Source organism: Kogia breviceps, chromosome 10 (genome assembly GCF_026419965.1).
Source record: "Kogia breviceps isolate mKogBre1 chromosome 10, mKogBre1 haplotype 1, whole genome shotgun sequence".
Classification (NCBI taxonomy): Eukaryota; Metazoa; Chordata; class Mammalia; order Artiodactyla; family Physeteridae; genus Kogia; species Kogia breviceps.
Window position 1 is genome coordinate 84,456,265 of NC_081319.1, and position 12,382 is coordinate 84,468,646.

The following is a 12,382-nucleotide window of genomic DNA, read 5'->3' on the forward strand; positions in this document are numbered from 1 at the left end:
AATAGTGACTAAAACACAGCAATTTGACTGTATATCCCTAGGGAGAACAGAAAGAACTATCCCTCCTTCCCCCCCAAAAATGTTAAATAGTATTCAATAATCATATAGTTGGTAGTAATGGTGATATTGCTATTCTAAGATTGTTGTGGATGTAATGTAGGAAAAAGCAAATAAGTGATACTTTGATTTTCTCATTCCTAGTGTTATTGAGACACAGAATCTCCAGTATGGAAGGAAATATTGAAGAGGATAAAAATGGAATATACAAGGTAAGAACCCTGTGGTGCTGAATTTAAATAGGTGATGTCACAGATGTAGAAAACAAACTAATGGTTACCAAGGGGGAAACGGTGGGGGAGGGATAAATTGGGAGATTGGGATTGACATATACACACTACTATATATAAAATAGATAACTAATAAGAACCTACTGTATAGCACAAGGAACTCTACTCAATACTCTGTAATGACCTAAATGGGAAAAGAATCTAAAAAAGAGTGGATATATATTTATGTATAACTGATTCACTTTGCTATACAGCAGAAACTAACACAATATTGTAAATTGACTATACTAAAAAAATTAATTAAAAAAAGAATATAGATATAGTGATCTCTGGATATCTAAAAAACTAAAATAAAATAAAGAGGTGATGTCAGTACTAATTTATCATGTATTTTATTTTTTTTAAAGTTCCTAGATCTGTCCACAGAAAAGGACTACAAGCAATAAGCAAAACATGCTGAGTACCCTCTAGCATTCACTGTGGTATACAGAAATACCATTTCTCACTAAAAGGAACCGGGGCTCCTCAGAGAAATGTCAGGTTCCAGGTCAGAACCGGTAGGTGTAAATGGTATATCTGGTACATCTTGTCAGAGTGGGGAAGCTATCCAAGTCTACTAGTGTCATGTTAAAGGACTCAGAAGCCAACATGAAGAGGCTCCCATTGGCCAAAGATGGAATAACTCGAACAAGTGTAAAGATTAAAAATGCAGTGGCCTGAAGCACGAAGAAATCTGTAAGTTTGTAATGATACTAAAACAACAACAGCAACCAAAAAAACTCATTGGTTGCCTTGGAGGATTATGGAACTAATTTCGTATTTGCGGATAGCTGGACAGATAAAATCAGGGGGAAAAAAATCAAGCAATGTTCTGTGATATCACTAGGTAACCAAAGAGTAGATGAAAGGAAGTCTTCCTTCCAGAAACGTTCTGTCTAATAAATGAAGAAAGAATGACAGAATTAGAATAACACTACTTTGCAATCTCCAAAGAACTAATGAACTTAGATATTAAACATCAAAGACTGCTAACATCACAAAAGGAGTCAGACACACTGACATTATGTTCCTCCATTTATGAAACACTGTTGAAAAAAATTAAACTTGAACCTGATCAAGCTTCTAGATTCAACTATTAATTTACAGAAATTCTAGAAGAGAGAGAAACATGTCAAAAACAGGGAATGTAATCAGTGAAATGCAGGGTAAGGAAAACTCTGTAGGACAAATAATCCAGCTTCTTCAACAAATACTTTGCAAGGGGGAAAAGATATATATATGGAGAGATGGAGAGAGCGGGGAAGAGGGAGAGAGAGAGAGAGAGAGAGAGAGAGAGAGAGAGAGAGAGAGAGAGAGAGAGGGAATGGTGAAATGGAGAAGGAACCCATAAAGGAGACTCAAAAAGACATCATCCCATCACTATATGAACATATTTTGATCCTAATTAAACAAACTGTAATTTTAAAAAATCATTACATTTAAGAGATGAATAGAAATTTGAACATGAGATAACTAACATTAAAGAATTACATTAATTTTTAGATAAGATAATGGCATTGTTATTCTTTTTTAAAAATAATTTTCTTTTAGAAAGCATATTGAAATATTTATGGGTGAAATGATATGATGGCTGGAAATTGCTTCAAAATAATCCAGGAAAAGGACAGTGAGAGAAGATATACATGAAACAAGATTTGTATGAGTGAAAGTGTTAAAGCTACATGGTGGGTACATGGGAGTTCATTGTATTATTCTCTCTAAATTTTTTTTGACAATTTCCGCAGTGCAAAGTTTTTTTAAAGATGTTGGGATAAAGTTGGACCGGGTGACGAGAGTAAAGGGGATTTGGAACACATGCTGGGGGTCTTAACCTGGACTTCTAGATTCAAGAAGGGAGGTCTTACCTTGTAGAGAACCTGCCAGTCACTGACCTTGGTGTGGGTCAACTTCATGCGTTTAAGAATCAGCTAGAGTCAAACAAGGAGACAGCCGCTGTCTTCCTTCTCCCACCCTAATGCCCCTCAAGATGCCCAGCATCCCTCAACCTCCTTCCCCACCTCCCTGCCCCAAACCCCGAGCTCACAGGTACGTTCTTGATGTGACACAGCAATCGATGCAGCATCTGAGCCATGTCCAGATTCTGGGGTAACAGGAAAAACTGAATGACATCCAGACGGGAATTTAGTTCCCCCAGGTCCTGGGTTGGGCGTGTGAACCATAGCCTGGAAGTGACGGATGGAGTGAGGAGACCAGAAATTACATCTGTTCTCATCACTGTCTTGATCTCAATTTGTGAAAAATGTGCATTTGGAGGTCCCTGGTGATTGCGGCAATATGTATCTGTACTGGTAAGTACAGTGTCCTATCTATGCAGGTGTGTTTACTTGCATCTACTGAAAATCTCTGGATGTGAGCACAACTGTGTGTATCTCGGTTTTGATGGATATGACCATGTGGATATGTAATGGAGTTTGTCAATATTTTAGAGGGAGAGCAGTGTGTTGAGGCATTTGAATGCCAACACTCTAGCTCTCTTCTGCAGCTGAGTAGGAGTGAGTCAGAAAGAGTTTGTATATCTGTATTTAGCTGTGAAATGGCACAGACATTCGTCTTTTCGTGTTCTTCCTGTGAAAGTATATAACTGTTCCATGTAGAATAAGTCCTCAATTCATGATAATGTTCATCCCTGCAGAGAAGAAAGTATTGGGTAGAGATACTTAAAGGGCTTCAATAACATTGTCTTATTTTTAAATTGGCTAGTGGAAACACAGAGATTTATATTATTATTATTATTACCTTTTCTGTGTCTGAGATTATTTCCTAATAAATTAAATTATTATACAGAAATAAATGTCTCATCTGTGTTTGTCTAATTCTGGGTATCCCTATCTCCCTATGGCTATGAAGAGTGTGAGATTCTACGAGGACCTGGGAGCCCACAGATTCTTTTTTTCATTTTGTATACAAGCCAACCTGTGGAGACACTGGGGCCTAAGGATGTGTATCTCACACTGTAGTCTACGGCCAGTTACCCTGGGTTAGAACACCCCAGGTCAGAATGAAGTGGAAGACTCATGTGGATTCGAGGGTGGGCTTTAGGCACCTCTGCTCCTTGGCGACAGAGGAGCAGAGGTGTCTGAGGCAGTGTAGGCCAGTCTGTGAACACCCTCCCCACCTGGAGAGCACGAGCCTCACCAGACTTTCTTATAAAATACCTAGGTAGCTCTGACTCAGGTACTTCGAGTGCCTGGAGGTCTTAGTCGAGCCAGACTCAAGTCAGCTGAGGGGATGAGGCCCTTAGAAGGTAAGCAAATTGTCCGAAGTCATGCAGCTATTAAGAAGTACAACTAGATCTCAAACTCAGGTCTCCAGACTGCTAGGACAGTGGTCTTTAGAGCATACTGTGACATTTAGTCACCTTCCAGGTGCCCTGTCTGACTTCAGGCCAGCTGGGCCCGTGGCTGATCATCAGATTGTGATTCTATGCCCCGCAGGATCCTATCTAAGGAATCTGCACCCCTCCCTCACCTTTAACTCAGTTCTCTTCTCCTTTGAGAATTCCTTTCCTTTCATCCCTGTTTGAGACCAGAGATCTGCACCTGAAGCACTAGAGAACTTCGAGGTAATTAAATCACCCCACCAATTACCTGGAGATGGCCTCAGAGATAATCCTAAATTAACCTCCAAAAGACATACATTGCAGGGCAGGTGGCATGGGGAAAAGATTGTGCACCTGCAGGCTAGCAAAGGTTTCCTGAGTTTTTAGAGATGATGTAACCAGTGTGCTTGCATTCTACTACATACAAGGCCATGTGCTGAGCTAACAGGAATGGGCCACTGCATAGAGTTCACTCACAGCTATGAGGGCAAGTAGATTTACCAACTAATTCCAACCTGATGTGATAGTACAACTAGAAAATATAAACAAGCACTATGTGACCACACAGCAAAGTGCATGTCAGTCTCCTCAGAGGTGCCTGTGAAAGTTTCACCAGAAAGGTGATAGTTGGGTTGCAAGAGGATGTAAGATTTTGACAGGTGGAGAGCAGGGGAAAGACTTTCCAGAGGGAACAGCATAAACATAGACTTGAGGGGGAATTCCCTGGCGGTCCAGTGGTTAGGACTCCGCACCTTCACTGCTGAGGGCCTGGGTTTAATCCCTCGTTGGGGAACTAAGATCCCACAAGCCGCACGGCCGAAAAAAACAAAACATGGGTATGAGGAGGTAAGCCTGGAAATTAAAATTGAGGGGCCCTGAATGCCAAACTGCTAAAGATGCAACCCTTAATCATGCAGGTAATGCGGAAACCTCCTGAGGTTTATGTTTTGTTTCTACTTAAGCTTTAAAAAAAGGGGGTGGGGGAGCGACATGCTCAGACCTCTATTCTGGAATGAAGAACAGATTGGAAAAAGAAGCATTTAGAGGCATAGAGACCAATTTGAAGGTGAATGCAATGCTCCAGGTTAGAAATGAAGATAGCCAGAATTAGAGCAGAGGAAAGAGGGAAAGGGGGATGGCTGAGAGAGACATTTCTGGAAAGAATCAATAGGTCTCAGTGAATAACTGAATATGGGGGGAGATGGAGAAGCAGCAATCCAAGGTTCAGAGCTTGAGAAGCTATATTGCCAGCAATGCCATTAACCAGAAAAGGGAATGCAGGAAGATGAACAGGGCCAGTGGGTGTCAGTTTGGATGCTCTGAGTTTGAGCTGCCTGTGGAAATTGCAGGTGGCGATGATGTGCAAAGAGCATTCCACATATGGAGCTTGGAACTAGAGATACAAATTTGAGAGTCATCAGAGAACAGCTCAAATTTGAAGTGTGTTTTTAATAATTAAAGACATTACCATGTGTACATTGCTGTCTTGTGATTCTGCTTCTGCTGCGTGTATGTGTGAAAGTCCGTGTATCATCAGTGGGTACATGTGCATCTGTGCTGACAACGTAAAATGAGAATAACACTAGCCACCACATGGGGTCGCAGTAAGGATTAAATGCATTTAGCCAGCATTCGGGAAAGGGCAGTTGTTTTCATTACTACTAAGGGCAGTGTGCTTGAGTCTACAGATTGCCTGCATTAACCTGTAGCACGTGTGTGACTCTTACTCACCTGAGCAGTTTCTCTCCCCACTTACAGCGGCATCTGTTGAGGATTCCTGTTGGGAGTTGGGGTATGGAGTGAGCCTGTTACAAGCAGGGTCAGGGAAAGGAATGTATGGATGTGTCTAAGCTGAAGCATCAGGGTCAGAGGTTTGGGTGTTCGGCTGGCTGGCCCGGGGGGCATTCCCCAGATACAGGACACAAAGGCAGCCAAAGCCAACGTGTGGCCACAAGTCTGAGCCGGGATTACCTTACATGGGCTTGGGGGAGGAATGGGCACTCACAGGAACACTCAGCCAGAAAAATATGCAGAGCAGACACAATTACTCACAAAAAGCCCAACACATACACGTAAACATTAGATACAACCCACTGAGATGCACAGTGAAACCATGTGGTTACTTGGGGTGATGTCGCCAATACACCCTAAAGCCTGAAACAACTATAAGAGATAAAGACTCTATTCAAATCAAACATAGGAGTTATGCAGTTACATAACTCTCCTCCTCTATACATAGGGCCTTCCAAAGTCCCTAGACAGGTACACCGCTAGTAGAAATATTCATACAAACCCAAAAAATAAACATGGAATTGGTAGAGTAAGAAATGATAAGTAAATGACACTGAACAACTATACTGGACAAGGTTTCGGGAAGATGCCCAAACTGAGGGAGGGTACAAAGAGGATAATAAAGCTGGATTGGGACTTCCCTGGTAGCACAATCGTTAAGAATCCACCTGCCAATGCAGGGGACATGGGTTTGAGCCCTGATCTGGAAAGATCCCACATGCTGCAGAGCAATCCGTGCTCCACAACTACTGAGCCTGCGCTATAGAACCCGCGAGCCACAACTACTGAGCCCACGCGCGGCAACTACTGAAGTCCCCATACCTAGAGCCCGTGCTCCGCAACAAGAGAAGCCACCGCAATGAGAAGCCCGCGCACTGCAATGAAGAGCAGCCCCCGTTCGCTGCAACTAGAGAAAGCCTGAGTGCAGCAACAAAGACCCAACGCAGCCAAAAATTTAAAAATTAAGAAAAAAAAGAAGCTGGATTGGAGCAGAAGAGACAGCTGGCAATGGGGTGAAGTGGAAGGAAGAGAGGCTGGGATACATCTTTGGAGGCAGCTGCTTTTCTGGCAGGCCTGTGTAGTGTGGGATGAGGGAGGGGGCACACCTACCAAAGAGGCTGAGCCCCTCCTTGAGTCCACTGGCCACTTTGTACACTGAGGGGTGAGGCTCACTCTTAAATATCTGCAGAACACTATCAGGGAGAAATTAGGGTAATTTGTATTTTAAAAGGCAATTGAGAAAATGAAATGGGGATTGGGAACACCTCCTGATATGAAGTCTTGATGTAAGATTTGTCCCTCACTGCTCTCTGCCTCAGTTTCTCCTTTTAGAAAAGGAGGGTGACATCTTTGTGCTTTTCTTCTCCTCTCCCCTCACCCCCCTTCTCTTTCCTTCAGGGAGAGAGCTCTTAATAGCCCCAGGATTAGAGAAATTGGAGCCCCGTTAAGGATTATTAGAGCATTAAGCTTAATCCTTCTCCCTCCCCAAAGATGACAGCCTGCCTCCATCTCCTTACCTGTAAGTGTCTTGATCTATGCTCACCAGATGGGTCCTGAGGACAGAAAACAAGCAGAAAGGAAGGTGGCTGGGGTATGAGAGGTCTGAGTTCATTCTTAAGTTATACCCGCTTAGCTCTCCTTCAAGAGTACTGTCTCAGTTTTCTCCCCAGAGCTCCACACCCTCTCAGGAGCTCCTGTGTGTCCTAGAGCACTTTACCAGACAGGTCATTGCCAACGCCCCCCAACCCGTCTTACTTTCCAGGCCTCCCAATCCCACCTTACTTTGGTTGAGGTTAGGGTAAATGACCTACAACACAAATTTCTTAAAGCCTAGGATGGGGATGCTGACGTTATAGTCTTCCAGTTCAACCCCGATTCTTCTTCGACCCATGAACTTCAGCAGCCCTCCAAGTGCTCGAACCTAGGAGGGGATCAGTAGTGGAGGTGGGGTAAATCCCAACGTCTTGGAGGCTGGACAACACCAGGGAAAACTATTATTTTCCAGGGCTGGGCTAGTATCTCCCAGGGCTCAAACCTAGTCTCCAGGTGCTTGTGCCTTTCTCTAACCTGCTGCAAGCCAGCCCTTATCTTGCAGGACCCATCTCACCGTGAGGAGGCAGTCAAAGGGGATGATGGAGGAGAGGAAGAGGATTTTCTCAGTGGCAGTCATGGAGTCTGGGATGAAGGAGTAGTTTCCAGAAAGGAGGCGCTGTTTGCTTATCTCCAGGCCTATTTTGAGGGAAGAAGGAAGGGAAAGATCTTATAGCCAGATTCTTCACCTTATTTTAAGAATGAGAAAACAGAAGCAAGAGAGATGATGTGGGTTGCCAAATTCACACAGGCAGTTAATATAAAGCTGAGACAAGAACCAAATTTTCAGACTCTTTATTCTACATATAAAGAGGTTTGGCTGGGAACATAAACTGAGAAAGATAAATGGCTCAGGAGAGTAAGATATCTGTCTGGAATTGGGGATTTGGGGTCAAAAAAATCATATTAACAGAGGAACTAGTAACATGAATGCCCTACCATCTAATTTAGGATAGAACATTCCCTGTCCTTTTTGCAAAACCTGGGAAGGTTATGGAAGTGTCTTCTAGATGAACGAGGTCACTGAGGCAGTGCCTTTTATTTTTTTAAGGGGCAAATGGCTTCGGCTTAAAGGGGAAAATGCCAACAATCAAAGCTGACCAAAAAGTGTTACTACTCCCTCTTCTCACGGAAGGCCCTCATCCCTAGACAAGCCTAAGCTGTAGGTTATTAAAGGGTAGGGATTAGGAGAGATCGTGGGGATACAGGTCATGGGGCTTGAAGAACACAAAGGTTTAGAATGAGATAGGGCTGAGGGGAGACCTCTGATGATGACGGTGGAGTTAGGAGAAAGGGTCAGAAAACTGGGATGGGGGATTGGGCAAAGCAAAAGGGAGGAGATACCAAAATCCACACTTGGCAAAAATATGATTTCAGGTCTCTTAGGCTCTCTGTGCTCTTGGGAGGCTGTGAGGGAGACAAAGAAAGGGCCATCAGTCTGTACATCTCAGTCCTTCTGCTGCTGTCCCACCTTCCCTCTCACCCAGTTCTGGTCTCCTGGCTGTAGCTCCCCCCAAGACCCTTTAGTCTCTTGGAACATTCCATAATTTAGTCCTTCCCCATTTTCCCTCTCTCCCTTACTCAGTCCTTACCAAGCTTCCCCAGAAACCGAGTCATATTCTCATCCTGTTTGGCGCTCGTGACAACAGACCGGGGATCGATTTCATCCAGAACTCGGAATGAGAATGGAGACCAAATGAGTTCAAGGATCTTTATCTTTTGAGAAAGAGGGAACCTGTAGCCCTCCCCTTGCTACCCCCCTTCACACCTCAGAAACTTATTTCCTCCCTCTAAGAGTAGGGAGTGCCCCCCACATTGGGAGCATAAGTCGGAGTCAGACATGAGATTAGAAAAGGAAAGAGTAGTAAGACTGATGGGGTGGTGGGAGGGAAGAGGGGTGCCCAGGAGATTATCACTAGACTGTAAACCCTTAAAGGACAGACATGACTGATTTGCCCAGGACTGTATCTCCAGCTCCTGGTACATTTGTGAATAATGAGATGAATTCCTAAAAACAACAAAGGGGGCCTCTAGGAGTCAACTAATAAAAATAGATTGAGTCAGGTAAGGACCTACGAGTGAAATACGCTTCTAATCCCAGAGTAGAGGAATTCCTAGTTCTGTCCTCACCTCTCTGGAGCAGCTTGAGGCTCTCGTGGTCTGGGGCATCTGGCATAAAGTAGATGGTGGAGTCACTAGTGTCATAGTAGGCAATGCCCAGGTATCCTGAGCTCCACAGCACACACAGATGAATCTGTCCGGCAAGGAAGAAAGGAAACTAATATTTGAACCACCTGTTAAGTGCAGGGTTGAGGCATGCCTTATTTAATTTCAGTTATTTTATCAACTCTCTGAGATAGACATCATCACCCCCATTCAGTTAATGTGAAACCGACATTCAGCGGAGGGAAGTGACTGTCCCAGCTCTTCTTCCCAGCCCCTTTACGCTCTAACAATCAGCCGTTCCAATCAACTCCCTGCTCTCCAGATTCTGAGCTCTTGCTCCGCAGACATCGCCTCTCCTCCCCATCCCCAGACCTCCGCGGGCTCCTCCTCTTCCTCTTCCTCGGCCTCCCGGGGGTCCGGCACTGGGGCCGGGCTCGGGAAGCTGGCCGAGGCCCCCCCGGGTCCCGGTCCCTGCGGCGTCCTGCCTGGGGTCGCTCCTACGGAGGCCATGGCCTTGGAGGTTCTGTGGATGAAGAAAATGAAGGCGGTTCAGGAGCGAGATCTCACCCGCGAGGAGACGGGGGTAGCGGGGCGCGCAGAAATTCAATTCCACTGAGAACTAATGGGAGAGGGCTGAGGGGCAGGGCTGCTAGGGCCTTCGAGAGCTGTGGTCACAGGTGCAGGGCATCTGGAGAGGCGACTTCTCGGGTATTTCACTACAGACTGTGGAAAACACCACTCGCCACACCCTCATTCCTGTCACGCGGAGGTTGTATTTGGAGACGGTCTGAGGGTCCTGTGGGACAAGTTTTGCACGCCTCCTCTCTCCGCCCCTGCCAACCAAGCCCCCAAGATCACAGCCTCACACTCTTGACTTCCCCACCCAGCTGCGGACAGCTCGCGGCGTTTTCCCGCCTTTTCAGTCACCTGGGTAGCGACGTGCGCGAGACCGCGTCACTAAGTACCGCGGGCCTGCGGGAGGGTGCGCCGAAGCGAGGGCGGGGTGCGCGCGCACACGCCCCGCCTTCTTAGCCGCTATTGGTCGAAGAGACCCGGATCCTGCCTAGAGATCCAACAGAGCGAGAGGGAGGAGGGGACCGCGGAGAAGGCTGGACGATGATTGGCCTATTCGTACATGGGGCGGTGCCAGAACGTTCAAACTTCCCGCCCCCAGATGTTGCCTAGCAACTGGGCCTCTGGCCCTTGATTGACACGGGGTGGAGCCTGTGAGAAGGTCCTTAGCAGAGCTGGAGTCCGAGCCCCCGGGACGGGTCTAGGGGCGTTGGGTAATCTGGAGAGGAGGCCAACCTTAAAGGAACACAGACGCGTTTTTTGGGGAGTTTTGTTTTTGTTTTTGTTTTTTCTGGAGAGTGGAGATAAGCATCATTAATTCAACCTATGCCAACAATTCTAACTTAATATTTATAATGAGCTTAGAACAGTGCCTGGCAAACATAGTAAGAGCTACGTGAATGTTTTAAGTAAATAAGCGGAAATAAGAAGCGAGACTCAGCCCACCTTTGCCTGTTTCCTGGGTGCAGAGTATGACCACTCCCATAGGGACACCACAGGGCCTAATTAATAATTTCAGAGCCCCAAGAGAAGTTGGAAGCATTCGAATTGAAACGTGCCCTACCCCCCCCCACACACACACACACCCCTAAGGACAGAAGGGTGTCATTCATTCATTCTGGGCCAGGTGGTGGAAACAGGGAACATAATTAAATCCCTACTCCATGAGCCGAATTTTTGAGTGTGTGTCTGAGGGGAGGAGAAGCAAGGAGATTGTGAAGGAGAAAGAAATAAACAATCATATACTTTTTAAAACATGTCTTAAAATACATCTTCACCCCCAGCTTTGTTCCGGGTACTCTGAGATGCGGGGATCCCACCCAAGAGCTTAGGAAAGATGGTAACCTGGCTCTGCTAACCAATGATTGGAAAATCCCCTCTTGTGAGAAAGGTGAGGGAGTGAGTTAAGGGCTAGGTTAATGGTTACCCCTGGCAAATTGTTTAGCAATGGGGCTATGGAAACCTGGAGGAGGCCAGGTGACAGCTCTAAGGAGTGTTGGGGAGGGACACACGTTCCAATCTGGGGTGGGAAGAGATTAGGGACTGGTTTACCAACCTGAGGAAGGGGAGGGAGTGGAAAGAGAAGCCTGGGGAAGAAAAGGGGAGATACTAAGATAGGAGAAAAGCAGGGGCAAGGAGATTGAGATGGGAGGGAAACTTCTCTGATGCAGGATTTGGGGGTATAGCCCCTGGCTTCAAACCCATGCGGCACTGATGGATGGTACCAGGAGAGGGCAGCATTACCTGTTGTTACCTGAGACGTTAAGGAAAAATACTTTGTGGGTAGCCATGCCAGCTAGCCAAAGTCAATATTGATCAAGGCAGCTCTAGCTATAAAAGCTGTAGGGAAAGAGAGGCAGGGGAGAAGCTGTCAAACCTGTTTGAGCTCAGGGCTGGCCCCATTTGCCTGAGGCTTCTCCCAGAAGGGAGATTTTTGTGGGGCAGATTCTCTGGTGGACATGGACCAGCTGGAGCAGAAAAGGACCCTGAGAAGTAGCACTGCTTTGACCTCCCTTCCTTAGATGGAAGGGGTCATGTGTGCAGATTTTGAGGGTCACCCTGGAGGAGATTCCCCACCAACAAACACATACTCGTTGAATCATTCTACATCCTTATCAGATGTTACAATTCAAGGGAGCAAACACCAAATATATCCCCTCTCTGAGGAGGACAGAGAAAGGCCTTCCTCCATGGAAGAGAAAACCCACGGAAGAGGAAGCATGAGAGGAAACCACTAACTGCTGGTTCCAGCACCTCTCTTCACTCCACTCCCTCCTCCCCCAACTCTCTCCCTTTCTTTAAGTTTCAAACCCTGTTCTGCTCCTATGTCCTTGCATTCCACCATGATTTACTGAAACTGTAGGTGTCCTGTTAGACAGAGGGTGGTGAGGAAGAAAGGGATGGCTGGATAGGAGAGAGATTCAAATGTGGAGGCTGGCATATGTCCAGTTTGGAGGACGTATTTTGGGGCTATTTTTCAGCAGGTCATAAAGGGTTTGATAGAACCTCCAAAATCAAGGTTATTGGGGAGGGAGGGAGAGAACTCTTCTTCCTCTGTCCTCCCTACTTCTTTCTTTCTTTCTTTCTTTTTGGCTGC

At 45.9% G+C, this 12,382-nt stretch overlaps 1 protein-coding gene across 7 annotated transcripts in view; it reads right to left on the reverse strand.

Moving 5' to 3' along the window:
- Positions 1-12,382, reverse strand: part of MSH5 (mutS homolog 5) — a 39,156-nt gene that overhangs the window by 6,623 nt on the left and 20,151 nt on the right. For 3 of the 7 annotated variants that reach the window (XM_067006443.1, XM_059077476.2, XM_059077474.2), the window contains exons 1-12: positions 10,141-10,207; positions 9,586-9,736; positions 9,178-9,301; positions 8,640-8,720; positions 8,392-8,454; positions 7,565-7,686; positions 7,269-7,378; positions 6,975-7,010; positions 6,568-6,650; positions 5,398-5,443; positions 2,371-2,509; positions 2,192-2,254 (exon numbers count right to left, since the gene is read on the reverse strand). In XM_067006443.1, the coding sequence (XP_066862544.1) occupies positions 2,192-2,254; positions 2,371-2,509; positions 5,398-5,443; positions 6,568-6,650; positions 6,975-7,010; positions 7,269-7,378; positions 7,565-7,686; positions 8,392-8,454; positions 8,640-8,720; positions 9,178-9,301; positions 9,586-9,723 (1,005 nt within the window). In that variant the 5' untranslated portion in view covers positions 9,724-9,736; positions 10,141-10,207. The other 4 variants (XM_067006440.1, XM_067006439.1, XM_067006441.1 and 1 more) reach the window with 3 other exon arrangements.